General features: G+C 40.0%; 1 protein-coding gene across 3 annotated transcripts; it reads left to right on the forward strand.

The window, feature by feature from the left end:
- Positions 1-710: 710 nt before the first annotated feature.
- Positions 711-22,221, forward strand: engl (endoglin, like). 3 transcript variants are annotated; one of them, XM_085270356.1, is made up of 17 exons: positions 711-937; positions 2,480-2,595; positions 3,058-3,230; positions 4,885-5,022; positions 5,104-5,278; positions 5,543-5,714; positions 7,660-7,804; positions 8,045-8,237; positions 8,832-9,001; positions 9,104-9,259; positions 11,770-11,850; positions 11,944-12,195; positions 12,352-12,840; positions 14,279-14,420; positions 14,493-14,594; positions 19,485-19,592; positions 20,551-22,221. In XM_085270356.1, exons 2-16 carry the CDS (start codon positions 2,526-2,528, stop codon positions 19,589-19,591), a joined length of 2,565 nt encoding a protein of 854 aa, XP_085126482.1. In that variant the 5' UTR covers positions 711-937; positions 2,480-2,525; the 3' UTR covers position 19,592; positions 20,551-22,221. The 3 variants fall into 3 exon arrangements, with proteins under 3 accessions (XP_085126482.1, XP_085126484.1, XP_085126481.1); XM_085270355.1 differs by lacking the exon at positions 711-937 and adding an exon at positions 1,253-1,332; XM_085270358.1 differs by lacking the exon at positions 14,493-14,594.
- The last annotated feature ends 6 nt before the right edge of the window (positions 22,222-22,227 follow it).

Here is a 22,227-nt window from a genome sequence, read left to right on the forward strand (position 1 = left end):
GGCAAAAAGCCTTTATACTGCCTATTCAACACCACACTGGACAGCGAGCAGGCTCAGCAGTGAGAGTGGGGAGACCAAAGATGGAGCTAAAAACTCTGTGAACGCAGTTCTTATGGTCTTCAGGTGAGCAAAATCACAACCTCGACAATGTATGCTCACTGTTATCACTTCTTTCCACTTTGAAAGCCAAGAAAAAACAAGATCTTACAAGCCCCTCCCACCCACACATAAAATAGATGATGAAGCTCTGACAGGCTGCTTATTGGGGAGAAGCTGCTGTGGGCTTTCACTGGTTTGCTATCATGTTTTCTTTAGAAAGGTGTTTCAGAGGTTCAGATAAGAAGACACACCAGTTAATGTGTGTGTTTGTGTGTGTCTGGGTTTTTGTTTTTTAAATACCCCACCACCCTCCACCCCGCCTCCCGTTATCACCCTCACATTTCCCCTGCCAGTCAAACTTCTGAGGTCCACCCTGGTCCTCCTCTTTCCCTCCTCTTTCCCTCCTTCTCTCCCTCTACTCCTCCTTCCTGTTACCATCTACGTTTGGAGACGTCTCCAGAGCCTTTTATTCCTCTCCTCGCCGTTTCTCTCTCCACTCTGTCACACCATCCCGCAGTCCCTCCCATTGCCCCTTCTTTACAGCTGCCCACCCCCCGACACCCCCTCCCCTTCGGCATTACTCCATGTGTAAAATGAATTTCACCCGGAGAAATCTATTGCTTACAAGACGCACCTCAGCGGGCTAAAGATGCCCGATGGCCCGCACAGTTGCGCTTTTTTTCCTTATTCTTATTCTGTATTTGGTCTGTTTGACATGTTGAGGGTGTGTGATAGTGTGTTTAGGAAATGAGAGGGGTGTGCGCAGAGTTGTGAATACAGTGAAGTCTGAAGCAAACAGCTGGACCAGCAGTCAGCCTGTACCTTCGAGGAGCCGCAGGTGAGTGACTGTATTCACCCCAAGAGCGCAGACCGCTGGAGGGGAGAGAGTTTTTAGGAATCCTGCAATTTCCTGAAGACTCGACTAGCACGACTTATCTGTCCGGAACTTTCTTGGAATTTAACAGCAGCAACAAACATACATTTATGAGAACACCAGTCTCCATGTTTCACTATCTTAAAGCATGAATCAAGTTAGCAGCTCTCACACAGACTGCAGAGCGCGTGTTTGTTCTGCTCAGGATGTTTTGCATGATTTCCTGAGCAGTATGGACTGGTTCTCAGTAAATTCGTGGACCATGCATGGATCAGACTGATGCTCAAGCACGTTCTGCTCCATGTCAGCGCATTTCTGCGAGCAAAAAGAAAAAACAAGCTGAGAAGAGTAAATCAGAGGTCAGTGCACTTAAGTCAGGATGGTTTGATAAAAGCTTTGATTTAATACATTTGACGAAAGTTTTTTTTATATTATTTAAAAGACTTTTTTATTGTGACAGTTCATTTTGTAAAACTCTTTCCCAGAGGAACATGTTTGGTTGATTGGTTGTTAATTATTGCTATTAAATGTTTATTTTTTTTAAACTGACACTTTATTAGGTACACCTTTCTATTCAGCAGTTTTCTGCCAGCAGTTTTGGACCCATATTAATGTGATAGCAACAAACAGCTGCTGCACATCCATGATGTTACTTGATGGTGTGTTATCCCCATCAGCTGATGGGTACATTAACTCTTTATCCTTGAAAGCCTACTAAGAGTGACGCTTGAATCTCTTTTCTGACCCGGGCAGTTTCTGTTATAGACTGCGCTTGCATCAGAAATTATTGAGGGTGGTCTCTGCTGATGCACCTAAACTTGGAAAAACACATTAACTATTCTAATGTTCATCAAACAACATCTTTGTTTATATTTACTAAGGTATCAAAACTCATCATTAAGGGTACAGATGAGGTCCTGTTTATGTGGGAGAGAGTTGTGCATTCAGAGATGCTATTACTCATGCCTTGATTGTAAAGCGTGGTCGTTGAGTTATTGTCGTCTTCAGCTCGAAACATTCTAGCTATTCTCCTCTGATCTCTGACATCAGTGAGGCATTTTCTCCCTGAGAGCTGCCGCTGTCTCTTTCTCGAACCATTCTACATAAATCCTAGAGATCATTGTTTGGGGAAATCCAAGCAAAATGTCAGTTTTTGAAATACTCAAACCACACTGTCTGGCACCAACGACCATGTCAATGTTACATCAGTCAGGTTTCTCCCCTGGTCTGAAGCTCAGACAATGTCTACATGCTTAAATGTGAGCTGTTGCCATGTGATTGGCTGATGAGATATTTACATTAATGGCCATTTGAACAGATGTCTCTAATAATGTGTCCAGGGGGAGTATATCAAGGTTGCTTGTTTTTTTCAACCAACAGTCCCTATTTTGATCATTACTAATCAAACTTATCTGAAGCTTTTCTGCTCTGGCAAAAAACAGGCATACTGAGATAACTCTGAGTTAGAAATCACACATAAACTGCATGTTTGATTGTGTTTTTAAGGTGTTACACTAAAAAAGCATTCGGTCAGTCTGGTGAAGCAGTTGTCATGATGCCTTCGCTGTCTGGACTTGGATGGACTTTATTCCTTCTCTCTTTCCTCTTGGAGCACCCAGAAGGTAAGTCCAACGACACCCAGCAGGAGACACAGCAAGAGATGTATTTATCTTCTAGACCAGCAACAATGAGGATTGTGTCGTGAAGACATAGCGAATTGTAAATGTGGTATTTCCTGTGCCCAAGTCAAAGGTCTTTACTTGAAGTGTCAGAATGAAAGTGAAAGTTGCTACATAGTTTTTTTCTTGGACAAGTTCCCACCCACCCCCAGGCGGGGATTTGAGCAAATGTAGAAACATCAGAGTATTGTATCACCCACACATTAGAGGGAGAGAAAGGAGGAGAAGAAACACAATGTTTCACAATGAAACTCAGCGAGGCCTGCATGGGGAAGCACTCATGTCTCATGTTATTTGTTATTTTACACAGTGATCACGCTGCTGCAGCAGATGAATGTACTTCCTGTGCATATATATTTCAGGTTTAACACATTTTGTAGTGATGCATGCACTGTTCCTCTCCAGCTCAGAGTGGAGAGCTGCACTGCTCAGTGGCTGGTCCAGTGGGTGCTCGACACCCTGTTCAGGGTCTGCTGGAAAGGTTCGAGGCAGGCCCCGGCTGTGCTGCTAGAGAACGCGGAAACAAGGAGACTCATGTCATTGCATTAAGAAGAGTGACCAACAGCCCAGAAAACAAGGTAGCCGGCTAACGATTACTTAGCAAAAACCAAGGACCCCGGCTTCAGGAGCAGGGGGGCTTTTATTTGAGTCCGGGTTTTAGCTTTAAAGTTTTGACTCAAATAGGCCGTAAGAAAGCTGGAAAATGTGATTCCAGTCACTTGCTGATCAATCAGTCTCATTGATTGTAAACTAAGAGCAGAAACACGCATGAACAACAAGGTTTCTTTGCCAAATGCTTTCCTTTAAAATGTGATGATAATGTTTAGCTTTAAACATCTCAACTATCTCAAATAAGCTTTTTAAATCCATTTAATTCCCTTTATATCACAAAGACATTACCTACAGAATTTCACTGTAGCACCACTGAGCTGATTCTGTTATAAAAAGGCAGATTTTATGGGAAAACATCAAAATAAATAAATAATAGTAAGTCTCAGCATGATCTTGTGGACATTTCTTTATAATAAAAGTCACAACAGTCTTGAGTGAATTTCTTTAAATATGGTGCAAACTCTCACTGATGATTGATGATGATAGTTTTATCTATATTGTGTGAAATTACATCTACAGTCGGCTCTTTGTATGGGAAGCTAATGACCCTACAAAAATACAGAGAAAACCAACAATCAGATGACCCCCTTTTGAGGAAATACTTAATGACAGTGGGAAGGAAAAACTCCCTTTTAACAGGAAGAAACCTCTGTGACTTGTTGGGGGAAGGAAGAGGGTCAAAGTTCCATGAAACCTCCTGTAAGTCTAGAATGACTAATTATGATAAAAATGTAACTGAAATGTCAAACACGATGGTGAACAGACGATTATTTGTGCAAAAGATTACAGGCTTAGTACACTGTGACACTGGAGATGTATACTCCCTCCCCCTTTTATTAGGTACATCTTGCTACAACTGTGTTGGAACCACCATTGCCTTTATAACTACCTTTCTTCCTTGAGGCATAGCTGTAGCTGTAACAGGGGGTTGCAGAGATGTTGATCCATATTGAGACGATAGCGTCACACAGTTGCATCACTGATTCCACCACATCCCAAGGGTGATCTTTTGGATCGAGATCTGTGACTGCAGAGTCCACGAGAGTGTAGTCAACTGACTGCCATGTTAAAAAAAACACAGCGTGAGATGATCTGAGAGGAAAGAAATAAATATACTGTAAGTAGTTGTAAGACGTGTGACTTCTGGGTAATTTAGTGGATAAACAAGCTACACTTACGCTGTAAAGTGAGGAAACCTCGACTCTTACAATAGAATTATTTCTTCTCTCTTGTAAAAATTTGAATTTCTACCCCTTTATTCTACTGTATCTGCTGGGAAGCCTTTGTAGGTACATATAATTACACTGTTAGTTGTGGGTCATATTATAAAGTGCTACCAAACATTTTAAGTAGCGTTAGCTTCCCAACCAAAAATGCTGAAATGTATTTAATTGCTCTAGCTGCTTACACAGGCACACAAATACAAGACTAACAAATAAGTTTTATTTTATTCTATTTGTTACATTTTTATTTGTACAAGTGCTGTAAATGTGTTTGGTGTATTTTAAGTTAAGTTTGCTACATGTAGTTAGCTTTGGAGCTACCCTAACTGTCTGAAGTACATTTATCCTTTAAAGTGCTGAACGTACAGCGGACTGCCTTTTCCTCTCCTCCCTATAGGTGACAGTGCTGATGAAGCCTCTGTCTCTGTCTCCTTCTCCTATGAGGGTTGTCCACCTAGTGCTCATCTCCAAAGTCCCAGTTACCTGGTGGTTGGAGGCCGAGAGACTGCCCTCCAACCTCCAGGTCCTGGTGCAGGTCAGTCATTGTGCAGAAGAGCAGTTTTGATTGAGTGCACTCTGCAGTTTCATTCATTATAAATTTGCCTTCAACTGCTAGGTGTCCTCAAACGCCAGCGTACAGTCCAGCGCCCTGCGTTTGCACGTCCAGACGGTGCATTCATTGCCTTTTCGTCCCCGTGCGCTGCATCGCTGGGTTCTGAAGCATCATGGCAACCTGTCCTCTCTGACACACTCATCACATGGCAATCGAGTCTACCTTCAACTGGGAGAGGGTGAGCCACCAAATCCACATTCCTGTGCTCAAAAATCGAATTTAGTGGTGATTTTGTATCTAAGCTTTGCAGTTTTTATACACAAAAATATCCACAAATGAAAAATAGTTTACGGTAAAATAAACAAATGATGAATCCAAACATCTGCAAGCATCTGATGGCTTATGAGTCAGATGAGTCATTTCCCCTCTTGCTTCTACCAGACTTTTGCATTAGGTCAGCTTCCATTTCTAAACTTTCTCTTACTTTGTCTCCATATTACAGATCCAAACCTGCCTGCTGTGTGTCAGCTGCAGTCCATGTTCATCTCTCGCAACTACATGACCTCTGACTTGCAGCCACAGGAAGTGCACGGTTGTGCCCACTTGAATGTAGGTGGAGCTAGCCCTGAGGTCCACGTAATCAAGCTCCATTCATCAGGCTCAGGCCTCTGTGGGTGAGAACAAGCAACCACTTGATGTCCTGGCAAAAGCAGAAATTAGAATCTATTTACAGCCACAAAGCCTGTATATAAATGATGGTAGCCAATGTTTTCTGTTTCACTGTTTGCCATTAAAAAAAAAAAAAAAAGTCGAATTTCCCAGAGGAACCCACCCGAGGGATTAATAAAGTTCTATCTTATCTTATCTTATCTTATTTTTTATTTTAGCATTTTGGGTTTTTCCATCTTGCTTTTTCTAGGCAGAAATGATGATATTTGTCAGTAGGGGTGGATATCGTCACTGATTTCTACAACTAATTCAATTCTCATTCACAAGGTCCCAATTTGATTCAATTTTGACTCAGACATATTATAATATTATAATTCTGTATTATTCTGTAATATTATGATTATAATTCATATTATAATTCTGCTCATTTATCAGTACATATCCACATTTTTATATCTATGTAAAAAGAAAGCTGATACTTGTGAGACTTCATCAGAGATGTAAGCATCGTGTAAAAGTAACGGAGGATAAAATACAGAAAAACATGATGCAGATTTTCCTGGCCTGGCTTTTTATGGCAGATAACCGCCTTAAAAATATTCTGCAGAAAATTAAAAGATGAAGAAAACCGTGAATCAAGATATGAAAATTACCTGATGTAGGCTGAGCAAAGTTACAGAGGTTTTATTAGAGACACAGCTAAGCGTTTTGCAATTTGGCATATTTTGTAAAAGTTTAAGTTTCTTTGGTATGAACATCAGAAATTAGGCTTTCTTGTCGGAGGTTATTTTTAAGATAAAAGAAAAAGCAATGTGCAACAGCGCTGAACAAAACAGTAGACTGGTGCATAATAAGGAAGCGAATAATGCAGAAAACCGAGATTTGAGATGGGAAACGGTTCTTGAAGTACACTGAGGGAGAGAAAGCTGTGCAGGAAGTGGGATTTTATCGTAGTGGAAGCAAAACAGCAAAAGTAAGAGGGAATTAGTGACGATGTTTATCAAACGTGAAGCGTAGTTTTGATCTTTTGCTGCTGGTTCAGCGACAAAACCTGCAGCATCAGAATCTGTGAGATGTCGGCTTTCAGCACCGTCCGTGTACGTGACGTCGGTTGAACGATCCGTGCTTTGTGTTTACGTCTTTTTGCAGAATCCGTTTCTGCTCTCGTTTTAGCTGTTTGGTGGTCGCTGAAATTGTTTTGTGGGCTTTAAGCTGAGATTCTGGTGTTTCTGGAAAAATACATTCATATTTAAAAATCGATTCAGGATTTCATGAAGCGATATTGCTTTACTCACGCTAAAATCTATTTGAATCGGGGAAATCAATTTCTAAACCCACCTCTATTTGTCAGGTATCTTTATCAAGCCTGGTTATGAGGCTGCATTACACTGCTACACATACCTGCACATTGGTTAACAAAGAAGAAAAACACTTCAGAGTGTACAGTATATTAGTACAATGAACCACAAAGTAAGCCTTAATATTATTATCAGATAATTCACCAACAGCACAAACACAAATTCCGAGATGATTAAACATGCAACTAATTTGCTGGTAATACCTGAAATGAGTAAAGAAAATCAACAGCCTATTTATGCAAGATAATTCATAATTTTATTGGGGGGCTTATATTGGTTGGGTCTGATTATTAGGGGGGGGGGGGGTCATAACCCCCCTAACCCCCCTGAAACGCCCCTAATAATATAAAGCTTAAGGCTTAATTCAGTATAAAAAGCTCAGTTTAAAATACATTCACCCATCATAGAGTAGTTATGAAGGGTACTGAAACTAGTTTAAAGTTGGATAATTTGACATAGAACAACTCTAGAGTCGCCCCCTGTGGTGATTCAAGGAACTGCAGGTTTTTTTTTTTCTGTACTACTTCAATTATTTGGCCCCAGATGATGCCGTTTGGGTTAAACGTTGTTTTCTCTGTCCACTCTTCTTCAGCTCCATGCAGGTAGAGGTGACTGTATCGCTTGTGCCTCCAGTGGCCGACTCAAGAGCGCACAAGATTGTGTTGATTCTCAGCAGCTCTGTGCCCGTCAACTGGGCCATTACTGCTCATGGCGTCCAGGGTCGCATCTCTGTTCATGTAAGGGCATCAGCTGCCATTTACATCACCATCGTGGTGGAATTTGTTTTGTTTTTTTAACACACAGCTAACAGGAATCTAAGGCTACAAATCATTCTCATTGTGACCAAATCCAAAAAGAACTGGTCCTAGCGTTACTGGCCATAGTCTAAAATACTTTATTGTATTGCTCTGTGCCACAGTGTCCTTGACTCTACTTGATCTTTACTTGTATTATGCTTCATCTTGCTGTCTACACAGTCCTCCAACAGCGTGTCTCCACCCTACCCACCTGAGCCTGGCCTAACAGTGGCCAGCACACTCGACCCTGACCTGTCTAGCATCTCGGACCTTCTCCTTTGGGCCCGTGAGAGTGGCTTCACCACGGTGACCTCATACACTGAGGCCGACCTGGCCAATCACTTTGTGATCCGGCTGGCTGAGGGAGAAGCAGGTCGGGACTCTTCTGTGTCTGAACCAACACGTTCTCACTTCCAAAGCGTAATATTTTACGCTACGTGACAAATCGTCAACATGTTACGCTTCCGGGCACCCAACACATCCCTTAATGACAAGATCGGAAAAAATGAGGAAACATGAGAACCTTTTGGAATCAATCTACACATGTTCGTTCATTTTGCTTAAATCGCTTTGGCAAACACTATTTAACACCATTAAAGTGCTGGTTAAGGTTAGGGATGGCTGGAACGTGTAGTACCGCGGGACCGTAATTCTACTGGATTTCACCCATAACCGTAGCATAAGAACGCAGAAGGTCAACTTTCGCGTTCCTCAGGAACGCCGCAGGACGTGACAAATCGTCAGGATGTTACACCTCAGGAGTGAGAATGGGCTGTATAAACTGAACATTTGAATTTCGTTTTTTCACTCAAAAGAAAGTATATATCATTTGTTTGGTCTTTTTTCGTTTAAATTATTCCATAGTATTTACTCATAGTATTTATTCCATATAGTATTTACAGCTGAATGAAGGATTTTGATGTTTGAGTGAATGGTTGTATCTCTTGATCTCCTCTCTGTATCACAGGTAAGTTTGCAGTGACGAATCCACTGGTTGCAAGGCCTCCTGAGGCAGAGGAGCGCAGGTTGAGGCAGTGGCTGAATGGTGGGAGCAGAGCAGGAGAAGGCCGGGAGGGTTTCACAGTGAACTGTGAGGGCGGACGCCTCAGCGTGACGGTGGACAGAAGCATTCTGCAGGTCTTAACTTTTTTAAAATCTAAATTAGAAGCAGCGACAAACCTAAAGCAGCTGTTCACACTGTGATATTCTGTAGTGCCTCACATCAGTGCTCTCTTTCAGAACTTGTCTGTCCCGGTGGCTGCCGTGACTCTGCGTGACCTGACTTGCCAGGCTGAGTCCAATGGGAGCCATTTCCTTTTAGTGTTCCCAGTCATTTCCTGTGGGACAGAAGGCCTGCTCCTGGGAGAGCCTAGAGGGGTGCAGTACAAAAACATGGTGAGATAAGACATTTCAACAACAACAAAACATTGAAACTTTGGAGAATTTTCTGTCTTTGTTTGTTACTTGAACCCTAACTTTCCTCTCTATATCTTCTGTCACACGAGGGAAAGAATGATACAGATCTTGTCTTCGAAAAAAATCTGCATCGCTGTGGATGTAATTCAAAACAAGCTGTCAGAAAATAAAGAAATAAATAAATCTGAAGGGAGGAAACAGGACAAACAGGAAAACGTTCAGAACACAGTTAGGAAAGCGTCTGCGTTCAAAACAAAAACAAATGTCCTTTACTCATGGTACAGGAAAAAAAGGCATGTGGTGCATAACAGCCACTTGAATTTGTGTTAAGTGGAAGTTGTCCTGGTAAGACTTGCGACCCAGGTCATTGTGACCAGAACATTGCTGAGGTCAAGCCTAAAATGGGTGTTTGCGCAGAGGCAAATTAAGTGAGAGCAAATGTCCCCTCAGAGGTGGGAGGCTGGATGGAAACATGATTGAAAAACAGACAAACAACACAGGCTTAAGGCCACTGTGCTGAAGCAGTGAACTCAAATTATGTCCAAATGCTGAACCCACAAGCTGAACCACATTTATTACTGTAGAGGTAATGATGACGCTGGAGCTGGTGAGGCTGACTTGGCTGGAGATAGTCAGGCAGACTGCGGGTTAACGCAGGTGAAGAGGCAATCTGGGCCAATTTGAATTCGGGCAGGAAGGCTGAAAAGCTGATGAAGCAGGTGAGCGAGCTTCAGCTCATCCGTCCTCTTGTCTCTTCGTTAGCATACCATACTTTAAAAACAACACATGGCCCTGCTGTACAGCAGAAATATAAAAAATACAATAAGAATAATAAATACAAAAAATAAATAACAATAAAATAACTTGTCAGTTACCCACTAAGTCAAAGGCCAGCTAATAAAAATTAATTAAAAATTAGTAAAAACAAATTAAAAACCAGTAAAAGGATCTTAAAATAGATCCTAAATTCAATTGGAAGCCAGTTTAAGGAGGCCAGAAGCAAATTAATGTGCTCAAATGTTCTTTTACCAGTTAAAAACCATGCCACAGCATTCTGCACCAGTTGCAGGAGTGACAGAGGGCCCTGGCCAACCTCTATTAAAAGGTAGTTGCAGTAATCCAACCGTGAGGTTATAAAAGCATAGATGACAGTTTCCAAGTCAGGCCTGGAAATTCAATTTTTTGTTTTCGGAAGATCGCACCGAGTGGCAGGAAAACATGAAAACATTAGTGGCCCAAGAATAGATCCCTACGCTACACCCCATGGCAGAGGGGCCACAGAGGATGAAGCCGAACTCAACTTAACGCAAAAGCTCCTGTTAGAGAGATATGATTTTATCCACAAAAGTGCCGGAAATTTCTACACAATGCTGTAGTCGAGAGATCAGCAGGTCATGTTGCACTGTGTCAAATCAGCAGTCATATCCAACAAAACAAGAAAGACATGTTTAACCTTTATGAGAGCTGTCTCTGTGCTGTGAAACGGCTTAAAGCCGAACTGAAGAGCTTCTGGAATTTGAAAATCATTTAGATAGTCTATCAGCTGAGTGTGAACAATCTTCTCCAGGATTCCTCTTCCTTGCATTTGTTCTAACAACCTTGCTAGACAGAAAAGATGAGAACGTTTAGAACATAGACTGCAAATATTAGAGGGATGTACCTTAAACCTGTATTAATTTTAATGGACAGCAGGGGGCAGTTCTTCTGGTTTTCAGAAAAGTTTGGTTGTGTAGAAGTCTGTGGGAGAACATCCCTCAACTTCCTCCATCTACTTTACGTTCTTGATCATGACACATATAACCTTCTTGCTACGTTGATGAAAGTCACAGAAAAATAAATGGGCCTTAAAGAAGACTAAAGGTTGTAAACATGAAAATCTTGATGTCAGGTTTTCTCAAATGGGTTGGCCCAAGATCACTGAAGCAGGGGTGTAGCTGAAGAGAGGGGTCTGGGGTACCTGCACCCCCAACATTTTCAATGTACTCTTTAGCGCAACTATGTTTGAAAATTCAGTAGATCTGTCCTTAGTTATAGTCACTTTAATCTGCAAATTATTCAACAACTTTTTTTACAACTCTCTCTGAAAGACGTCTAATCAAGGAATAAAGCCAAAGACGCTGGAACAAACTTCTAAAGTTAGATTTTTGTCATGTAGTTGCAGCAAGTTTGGGAACATTCGAGACTTGGTAAAGTCAAAGTAGGTAATGAGAGTAGCAGGTTTCTATACTGACCAATCATTAGTGCCTCATCAGAGTAAAAATTTAGAACAGAAACAGAAAATAGCAGAGGGCATGAAACTAAGCTTACACACCACAGGATGAATGTAATTTATACATTATGATGGTATTGATACTATTTGTATATTTTATCATTTTTGTGTGGAAAACACCACCTGAAAGACTCATTTTCATAGTGGAAAGATATGCCCCAGGAGAAGGAGACTGAGAGTGACTCTGAGTTTGATTTCTCTGTTTGTCCTTTTTGACCAGCTGTTACTATGGAGGGACAAACCTCAGACCATCCTTTCACTCAATGAGACTGAGAAGTCCAAAGGTCCACTTGGCATACGTGTGAGACGTCTGTGTGTCTGTTTACATTCATCTTATATTTTACAGTTTTCATGCAAGATTTTTCATACATAACCTTGCGCTGTTTTCTTTCAGTTCAGCTGTTTTTCTGCTGTCCCTGGCCCTCCGAGCAGCGCTGCTGCTAATGAGAATGTAAACACTGTGCAGACAGAACTGGTCCCCTGGGTGCCAGAGGGCTTGTGGCCCACCCCAGACCTAAGCCACTTCCCAACACCCAGACACAGATCTGGGCCTGTTCTTCTTTTGGAGCTTTTTGTCACAGACAGCTACGAGCAGAGGCGGATTGGTCCGTGTGTCATCACCGCTGACCAGCGTGTCTATGTCCAGGTCTTTTTCATGTGTTTTCTCTGCTTCAATTTGATATTGTGGTGTAAACTGTCGCACTAACTTCTTCACAGCTTACTTTTTTAAATACATCTAATGAACATGAAAGCTACTTAATTATAACTATGATATATTCTGCATCATTTTTTTCTGCTGCAGATTTCAGCTAAAGCACCCCTCGCAGATGTCGTGGAAGTGAAGTCATGTGTAGTCTCTTCTTTCTCAGACCCCAAAAAATCGCCTTTCTGGACTGTGATAAGTAACAGCTGTTCCTCTGACCCCTCACTGACCTTCAGTGCGAAGTCAAAACATGAGCAAGAGGAGACTGAAGATAACGTTGAAGCAGTAGAGGAAACGGAAGAGACAGAGGGCCTGGGAAATGGCAGAATTGATCAAACAGGTGAAAAAGCAGAAAGTGGAGGAGGGAGAGACAAGAGGACCATGAGTGTGAGAGAGGAGATACAGCCCTTAAGATTCAGCTTCATTCTACGACCAGTTTATAACGACTCAATGCAGTTCCTCCACTGCAGCCTGCGCCTCTGTGTCTCTGACACAACTATAGGGGAACCCATGAAGGAAACTATAAAGAATGACTGTCAGGGCAGGCCACGCATGCCTCTGCTTCTATCTAGATCACCCGGGCATCAGGTAAAAAAACCCAGAAGAAATAGCAAATAAATCATCTTGTCAAAAGCACTAAGATGGAGCAGGGAAACTGTAGCTTGGTCATTTGTAAAAAGTGCCTGTTAGGCTCCTTGTGGAGCGTTTGATGAGAAGATTGATAACCATTATGTGTTTGAAAGCTCACTGAGAAACCTAAAGCCAGGAGCCAGTTAGCATACCTAGTCTTAGATTTTAAAAAATGTAGGTAAAGTGAACCGTGTTAGCCTTCACACCAAGCTGTGTAAGAAAGTAGGTCAGCTTTATTTAAAACAATAAAGAGCCAAATATTTGCTAAAAACACGTTTGAATGTGCAACCTTATATAATAGTTCTGTAGTAGAGTCATGGTAAACACCAGGACATCGTTTTGTATATCAGGGGAATTAATCTGGTCCTCCTCAGGTCCTATAGTTAGATAAACTGCAAAAGTCGCAGGATCTACATCTCGGACTCTGCAGGACTCAGTTAGCATGTTAAATATTACAGTTCACGGCAGTACAGTTAGAAAAAGACTGAATAGGTGTGACCTGTTTGGAATACAAACATGGCAGAATTACTTGGATTTGAAAATTTGTATCTGAACAAATTTTCTGGAAAATTGTCCTCTGGAAGGACAGGAGCAAAGTGGAGATGTTTGGCTATAATGCACAACACCGTGTTTGGTGAATACCAAAATCCTCATGATTTGGGTTTGTTTTCCAGCATTCTGTAATTACTGAGTCAACCATGAACTCCTCTGTATCCCAAATTGTTCTACAGTAGGCCATCTGTTCAACAGCTAAAGCTTCACCCAGACTGGGTCATGGAACAAGACAATGATTGCAAGCACAGCTGCAAATCTACTACAGAGTGGCTGAAAAAGTAAAAAAATCAAGGTTTTGCAACTGCCCGCTCAAAATCCAGACCTCACCCTGGCTGAAATGCTGTGATGGGGCCTTAAGAGAGCTGTGCATAAATCAATGCCTGCAAACCTCAATTAACTGAAGTAACTTTGTAAGAATACAAAAAACATATTATTATTATACCAGACTGCCTTGAGGCAACTGTTTTGATATGACGCTATATAAAAATAATTGAATTGACTTCAAAAGGTGATTCCAGAAGCTAATGAATTATGGGATATACTCACACAGCTTCAACATTTAATTTTCTAATTTTTGTTGAATAAATAATGACACAGGTTCATGTCTTGTTTTGTACTTCTGAGGTTATATTTACCTAATTTCATACCTGCCAAGGACCAGAGTATGTTTAATATACCCTGATATATAAAACCTTAGAACTGAAACGGTTTAGTTTCTTTTTAAAATTACTTTATTATGATTTATGCTTTTTAACACTTACGTTTTCCTCTGATATCATGGCACTGGAAGGTGAAGCCAGTATAACTAAAGCATAAACCTTTTCCTGTATTCCCACTTCAGTGTGAGATCAGAAACCTCTCCAGACCCATGGTGGTCACCCACCCGATTAGTTCACTGTCACCTAAAATGAGGAACCCTACTGGCCAAAGAATCAAGAGACTCAGCGTCACTCCGCTGGCCAGACCAGAGCCAGAGCACAGCAGTGAGTATCATTTACTGTATTTTGGTGATGTTACTGTCTTTGTCTTTAAAATATATCACCCTCTGACTCTAGACCGGGTGGTGGAGACTGGACCAGTGATGGGACTTGTCTTTGCAGCCTTTGTAATGGGTGTCGGTCTGATGGGGGGGTTGTGGTTCATCTATAATTATACAGGTAACAAAGGCAGCTTGTGCGTTCTCTGTATGTTGTCATCTTATCAAGTTTCATTTAAATACAGGTTTATACACCAACTGCTCCCAGACTATTCTATAAAAGTCTATGAAAGAAACAGCAGCACAGGAAATCATATCTTTAGTTATTTTCACTTATTTATATCAGATATCAGCAGTAACAGAATTATCATTGTATTTCCTGATGATCAGAATCTAAAACATATTTATTGTGCGTGCATTGTTCATTTGTGTACCTCACATATTTCTAGGGATGGGTACCGGTGTGCACCGGTTCTGACATAAACGGTTCAGACCGAAAAGCAGCGCACATTTCGGTGCTTTTTTTTCCTGAGCTGTGATACACTTCTAGCCAATCATTTTACGTTTCCGAGGATAGTAGGCGGGTCCAGGTATGTACTTTCTTTTAGAGCAGAGCTACAGATTAAAAATGCCCAAGGCGAAGCGGTCAAAAGTCTGGCTGTACTTCACAGCAAAATATGCAAACTCAGCAGCCTGCAACAAGTGCTTTAAGCTGATACTGTGATACTGTCAAAGGAGGTAACACCTCAAATCCGATGAAATACCTGGCGACGCATAGCGTTTTTTTTAAAAGCCCAGAAATGCGCCGTATTTATTTTATTTTTTTTTCGGTTTTTTTTTTATTTTTTTTTTTATTAGTAATATAAACATACAAACAAAATGCACCATATATTACAGATTCAGAGAATAAACATTTCTTACATATTAGCAACTTTCATATATAGTGAAAATAAAATATAAAGATGGGGTCACATAAATTAACAGATTATTAACTCACTAAATCAAAATCTTCTACAAAGGAAACAAAAAAAGCAGCCTTTTTCTTTTTAACTAAAGTCAAAGATTTAACCAACAGGTTTAGGTCGTTTTTCCAGTGAGCCAGTGTTGGTTTAATCTTAAAAAAAGCGACATTTATGTATAAAATACTTACACAAGATTAATAACACATTAACACCATAATTAGCTTTCTTTTCTTTCAAAAACACTCCAAACATTATCATATTTAAGGTAAATGGGGTAATTTGAATCCCACTGGAATAAAGCCAGGTATGAAAATCCAACCAAAATATTTGTATAAAATTGCACAAAAAGAATAGATGGTCCAAATCCTCCTCTTCTGTTTCACAAAATACACAATTACCCGTTTCTATTTTGAATCTATCACTAAGGAGTCTATTTGTCGGGTAAATTTTATTCAAGATTTTAAATTGGACTTCTTTCCCTTTAGGAGGGATAGGGAAGGTGATATAATCAGTTCTTATTTTTTCAATTTCTTCCCTTTGGAAATCTTTTAATATGTAATTACGTCTAAGTAAATTTGGAGAATAAAGACTCCTTAATGAAGATCTAAGAAACTTATTGTTGCATTTAACATCACAAAATCGAATACCATCTATATATAATTGCCTTAACTTGGGGGAGATGTCAGAATATATTATATCATTTACAACTATGTTTTTAAGTGACAATGGAATGGATTTTATAACCCGATTAAATTTACTTTTAGAACATTGGATATTAAACTTTTGGCAAAAATCTTGATGTCCTAGAACATGTCCTTCCTCATCTACAAAATGGGCAATTGCCCAAACACCTTTTGATAACCAATCTTGAATAAAAATAGATTTTCTGTTCATCAGTATATATCTATTGTTCCAAATTGGGCTATTATGTGGAGTGAAATTATGTTTAAATAACATTTTCCAATAAAGAAGGACCTGTTTATGGAATTCAGAGAGTTTAGCAGGTAGCTTAGTAATTTCAAAGTCACACTTTAGGAGAAAGTCGATACCCCCTAGTGTGTTAAAGACCTTACTTGGTATAAAAAACCAAATGGAGTGTGGATTATTTAGGAAGGATTTTAACCATTTAAGTTTCAAAACACCATTCATTATGTCAAAATCAATTGCGTTTCCACCGCCTTCAATGTATGGTTTAACCAAATCATCTTTAGATATATAATGGCACTTATTCCTCCAAATAAAATTAAAATTCAAGCTATTAATTGTTTTAATAACTTTATTCGATATTGATAGAGAGTAAGCTGGATATATAAATCTAGATAAACTATCCATTTTGGTTAATAATATTCTTCCAAAAATTGTGATGTCTCTTTGTAACCACTTATTTAGGATTGTCTTACATTTGTCAACATTATCTAAAATATTTACTTTTTCTAAGACTTTGTGATCTTTTGAAATTGTGATGCCCAAATATTTTACCTCCTTCTTCACCTTTATATCGTACAGTAATTGTGAATTACACTCCTTTAATGCCAATAATTCACATTTATTTAAATTTAACTTTAAGCCTGAAGCTTTTGAGAATGTAGTGATTATTTGTTTTACCAGGGGAATCTGATGTTCATTTTTTAAGAAAAGAGTAGTGTCATCCGCAAGTTGACTAATTATTAAAGAATTGTCCATAATCTCAATTCCGGCAACGCTGCTGTTTTTAATTAGAATTGCGAGCATCTCCACAACCATTATGAACAACAACGGAGAGCTTCCACACCCTTGCCTAATTCCTCTTTTGACGCTAAATCTTTTACCAGTGCCATAGCCTAATGACACAGAGCTATTTATATCATTATACAGTATATCTATTATCTTCCTAAATTTATCCCCAAATCCAAATCGAGTTAGTGTTTCTAAAATAAAAGGATGTTCTACTGAATCGAAAGCTTTATAAAAGTCCAAGAAAAGAATAAAACTGTCATCACTAATCAGATCATTGTAGTCCAGTAAGTCTAAAACCAATCTGATATTATTATGAATGTTCCTGTCTTTCAAAAACCCTGATTGTGTCTCACTAATTATACTTGAAACCCCTTGTTTGAGCCTTGTTGCAACTGAGCTAGAGAAAATTTTATAATCTGTATTTAATAAAGTTATGGGCCTTAAGTTATCCAATTGTCGTTTATCTTTGTTTGGTTTAGGAATTAATGTAATTAATCCTTGTTTCATGCTAGACATCAATTCTCCCTTTTCAATACTGGCCAGTATAGCTTTGAATAAAATTTCCCGTAAGTCTTCCCAAAAAAATTGGAAGAAATTAACTGTAAGCCCATCTGGACCAGGGGATTTATTAAGTGCCATTTTCTTAACAGATGCATCTAACTCTTCAATTCTGAAGTCAGATTCACATAATTCCTTAAATGATTCATCAATTTTAGGGATCAGATTATCTATTTGATCAAAAAAGACATCACAATCTGCTTGGGAGAACTGTGAGGAGTATAAATTGGAATAGAATGTATAAGTTTCATTCTCCAAAATTTTAGGGTCGTCACATTCAATGCCATCAATTAACAGAGAAGATATAAAATTTCTTTTCTGTCTGCTCTTTTCTAAATTAAAAAAATATGAAGAATTTCTTTCCCCCTCCTCAATCCACTTGGCCCGTGAACGCACAAAAGCTCCTTCTGCTTTATTTAGGTAGAGCTGATCTAATTTAGTTTGCAACTCCATAAGTTTACTCCTTTCTTGGGTATTTAGATCATCTTTACTACAGCAATAAGTAATTTCTTGGAATAATTTACATTCATATTCTCTTTGCTTTTGACTTATGTTTTTACTGAATTGAATACTAAATTCTCTAATTTTGAATTTAATGAATTCCCATTTATTGATATATCCTACAATTAGATGATCAGCCATAATATCTTTTATAATTTTTTTGACTATGTTGCAGTAGTCTTCATTTTGTAAAAGTTTGGCATTGAACTTCCAATAAGTTCTTTTATTTGATTGTCTAATTTCCGATTCTAAGCACAGTTCAATAAAGCAATGATCAGATAGAGGTGCATTTGACATTGCAACTTTTACAGTGTGGCTAAGAATGATGTCACTTCCTAGCCAATAGTCTATTCTAGATTTACAAGCTCCATTTGGTTTAAACCAGGAAATCAATCAAATATATTGAATGTCGCAATGTTGGCAAAGAGAGGAAGTGACGTAAGATTTGCGCATGCGGGGTACCGATCGGGTTTCCGGTACGGATCAGGTAGTGACATAGCTTGCTGCGAGACCTCACACCGAGCACATCTACTGCGGGTGGGTTGCCTGTTATGCAACATCCCCCAAAAACACGAAGAATAGAGTCCTGGCCCCTAGCCCTGCCAGTGTAGCAGAAATGATGACGGATGATGATGCAGCAGCAGCCGTTCTTCTCTGCGTGAGTAGCTTAATGTTGTTCGTGTGTAATTTACGTTGAGTAGGCTAACACGTTATTACATTAATGCATGTAAGGTGAACTAGCAAACATCATCATAGCTACATGCGGCTGTCTTCTTGTTTGATGGCAGATACTCCCTTCACCCTGGCCAAAAAGGCTAAAATGACCAAAGAAAAAGTGGAAAACAGTTAAACATGAGAGGTTTTTGGACAAAGTTTGTGTTTTTTCCATTGTTTAAGCACTGCTTCCAGCCAAGAGTGATACCATATATGCCCCATAGCTGCAGAAAAGGCTAACATTGTTATCTTTTTACAAAAACCAGCTGAACATGAGAGGTTTTTGGACCAATTTTGTGTTCTCCATTCTTTAAGCACAGGTTTGAGCACCGTTTGAGCACCGGCACCGTTTCAAAAGTACCGATTTGGCACCGGTATCGGATAAAACCTAAACGATACCCATCCCTACATATTTCACATGTTCAGTTTGAAGGCACAGAAATTAAAGCATATCAATCTGTGGATGTATTCACGCTGCTAGAAACTTCCAAATTATCATAACTTAAATTTCATCGTGTGCTTTGAGCAGAGAGCAGTTTTAGCAGTAAACCCAAATTCATTTCAAAGATGGAAAACAGGATACACCTTATTATCTGCATATTTTCTGTATTATTCCACAGCGGAGCGGCCAGCATCTTATAGAGATCATCTAACAGACCAGACTCGTGGAGAACAAAACATCTGGAACCCGCCTTCAGTGTCTGATCAGTCCTCGAGCTCAGTGTGAGGTAAGAGCTGATGGTGAAGGTAACTCAAAGGGGAATTAAATGTGTTACACTGTGTCAAGCACACATTTTATTACTGTTACATTTTGTGAACATATTCTGATTTCACTATCAGTGCGACTTTCTAGTTTGAGGGGGAATTATAAAACTTGGTCATCACTATGAGGTTCACAGGGTGCCTTTTGGGGGAACATGTCATGTGGAGGAGTATACTCTGAACAGGTTGCCAGGGAGGGTTAACACAGAGAGACACTGATCCATATTTACAGCCAATCTAGAATCAACAGTTAACCTACATTGCTGTGCTGAGGATTTGGGTCAGCTTTAATTTCTTTTATTGTGCAGCAATTTAATGAAACGCTTGCATGCATGGAGATGCTGTATTTAAGGAAAATTCCATAATTCCATCAATTTTGACAATATCCTCCACACATTTGGCTTAAATGCACCTCCAGCCACGACAGAGCCTCCGCCGTGTTTTACAGATGGCTGTGGCTGCGTTCGACTTGTCCAGTTTCCTCAATTTTTTTGAGGACACACTGCAAACCATACTGAGAAATCCCAAGTATTTGTCTGATACCTTTTTGGGAATGAGCTTGTTAGTGCAAAAATACAATTTCATGGATATACTTCACCACTTTAATAAGACCACTTGTTATTTTAGGGTGATGACTGAACCACCATTAAAGTGAAAGCGACAGTGGCATTTGGTAGCTTATAAACTCTAACTATGTTTCACTTAAAGAAGTGTGGATCTACCGCCGTGCCGTTGAACTGTACGTCTTACTCCAGCTGGGCTGCAAAGACCTAATGTCAAAGCTGTGCATTTAAAATAAACTGTTGTGGTTAGAAGCGCCGTCGTTTCCAGAAAATATATCAGCATTATGTCGAGCACCTGCAGATTTCAACTTTGATATGCCCGATAGGTCTGAACAGTGTTATTCTTTTATCTCTTTCTCAGGATTTCCTCCTGCAAATCTGAGAACGGAGAACTGGGACAGAGGTTTCAACAACTTCTGTGTGTGCAGCTGCCTTGTCTCTCTCTTTGTGTGTGTGTGTGCGTGCATGTGTGGGCATTTCTCCTCACGAGTACGGCTCGTTGCCGTGCATCCGAAATGTAAGAGACTGATACTGTATATGCTAAAGTGAATACAGCGCCGCTTATTCATCGCAGCGAAGAGTCAAGAGTTTTGACTCAAAGTGAAAAGGAGCTTCTTTGTCTTGTGTGGTGTTGTCAACCATTCGATGCAGAGTCATTTCAAAAGCAGCAGCGAATCATCACATGTGGAGGCACATATATGAATCTGACAGAACCTAAACATGGTCGAGCGAGTCACTCTGAAACCACGTTATTTTTTTTGCCCGTACAGAGCGAACGCGAGGTCAAAGATGAGGTCACAGTGTGCCTGTCTGAACAGTCAGCTTTTTACACTTGTTTTCACTATTTATGTTGTGAATCAGCTGGATGTTAAAACTGCGTTTATCTGTGTGCGAAATCTTTTGTGTATGTGGGAAACATAAAACGTATTAAAGCTAAAATCTGTCTCAATCTTTCTCTCTCGTGTCTCAAAAAAATGTAACCATCTCAACAGCATAACCATAACGTCAAAGTCATAGACAAAACATGCTTAGTAAAGCTTAAGGGAAACATGCCGTGGCTGATTGTTATCTTTGGGTTTGAAGTAACAAAAGTAACACCTTTCACACAATTGTGCTGATTTATTTTGAAAGGTGCAGTAACCTTAATTTTGTCTTTGAAAACTGAGAAGTGCTGCTGGGCTGTTTCGCAGCTCAACCGGAGACGGAGCCATTGATGTTTACATCCTGCAGTCATCAAAGAGATGTAGACAGCATCTGGGTGTGAAATGTATCTCTGTGCCTTGCTCAGGGGTTCAGACTGTGGCAGTTACCGTGCAAAAAAGACCAGACTTGTTTCTCCATTTTTGATGTTTCAGTTCAAGAAATGATCGATTTGTTGTGTTCTGTGTTTTGGACCTTTTGAATCTTGTTAAATGTATTTTTTGATTTTATTAAGTTGGTTTTCTTGTTTAGTTCTTGTGACTAGAAATGGTAGAGTTTGGTCATTTCCCTGCTATATTATTCGAGGTCTTTAGGGTTACTTTAGGGTTATGGGTTTATGTTCCCGCTCCCATGATCTGGTGTCTGTGGTTTGTTGCTTGGTGTCCCCTCCCATCTGTCATGTCTCTCGCCCTGTCTCTCACAGCCTGACTCTGTGCTCTCCACGTTCTTCTCCCTGTGTTTCATCCTTTGTCTCCCCCAGTCTGTCGTGTGTTTCCATGTTTTTTATCCCCTTGGTGGGCGTGCTACTTCCTGTTTTGGCAGTCCCTCGTCTCATGTTTGTGTTCAGTTTGGTTTCCTCTGTCTTGTTATTCCTAATTTGTCCCTCCTGTGTTCCCACGTGCCGCCGCTTTCCCTAATCACCCTCACTGTGTCAGTTCCTCTTTGTCCCTCGCCGGGACGTCAGTTCACCTCCCTCCATGTTTCAGGTTCCATGTTCTGTGTTCCTAGTGTTTACTTTTGCCCAGTTTAGTTAGTCTGAGTCTCCTTTTGCCTTTTGTTTTGTATTCTTGTTTGGTTTTTCACCCATCCTAAATAAACATCTCACTGTTAAGTCCCA

Source organism: Mchenga conophoros, linkage group LG4 (genome assembly GCF_057382185.1).
Source record: "Mchenga conophoros isolate Kocher_MC1m ecotype Shallow Benthic linkage group LG4, M_conophoros_male_GT1.1, whole genome shotgun sequence".
Classification (NCBI taxonomy): domain Eukaryota; kingdom Metazoa; phylum Chordata; class Actinopteri; order Cichliformes; family Cichlidae; genus Mchenga; species Mchenga conophoros.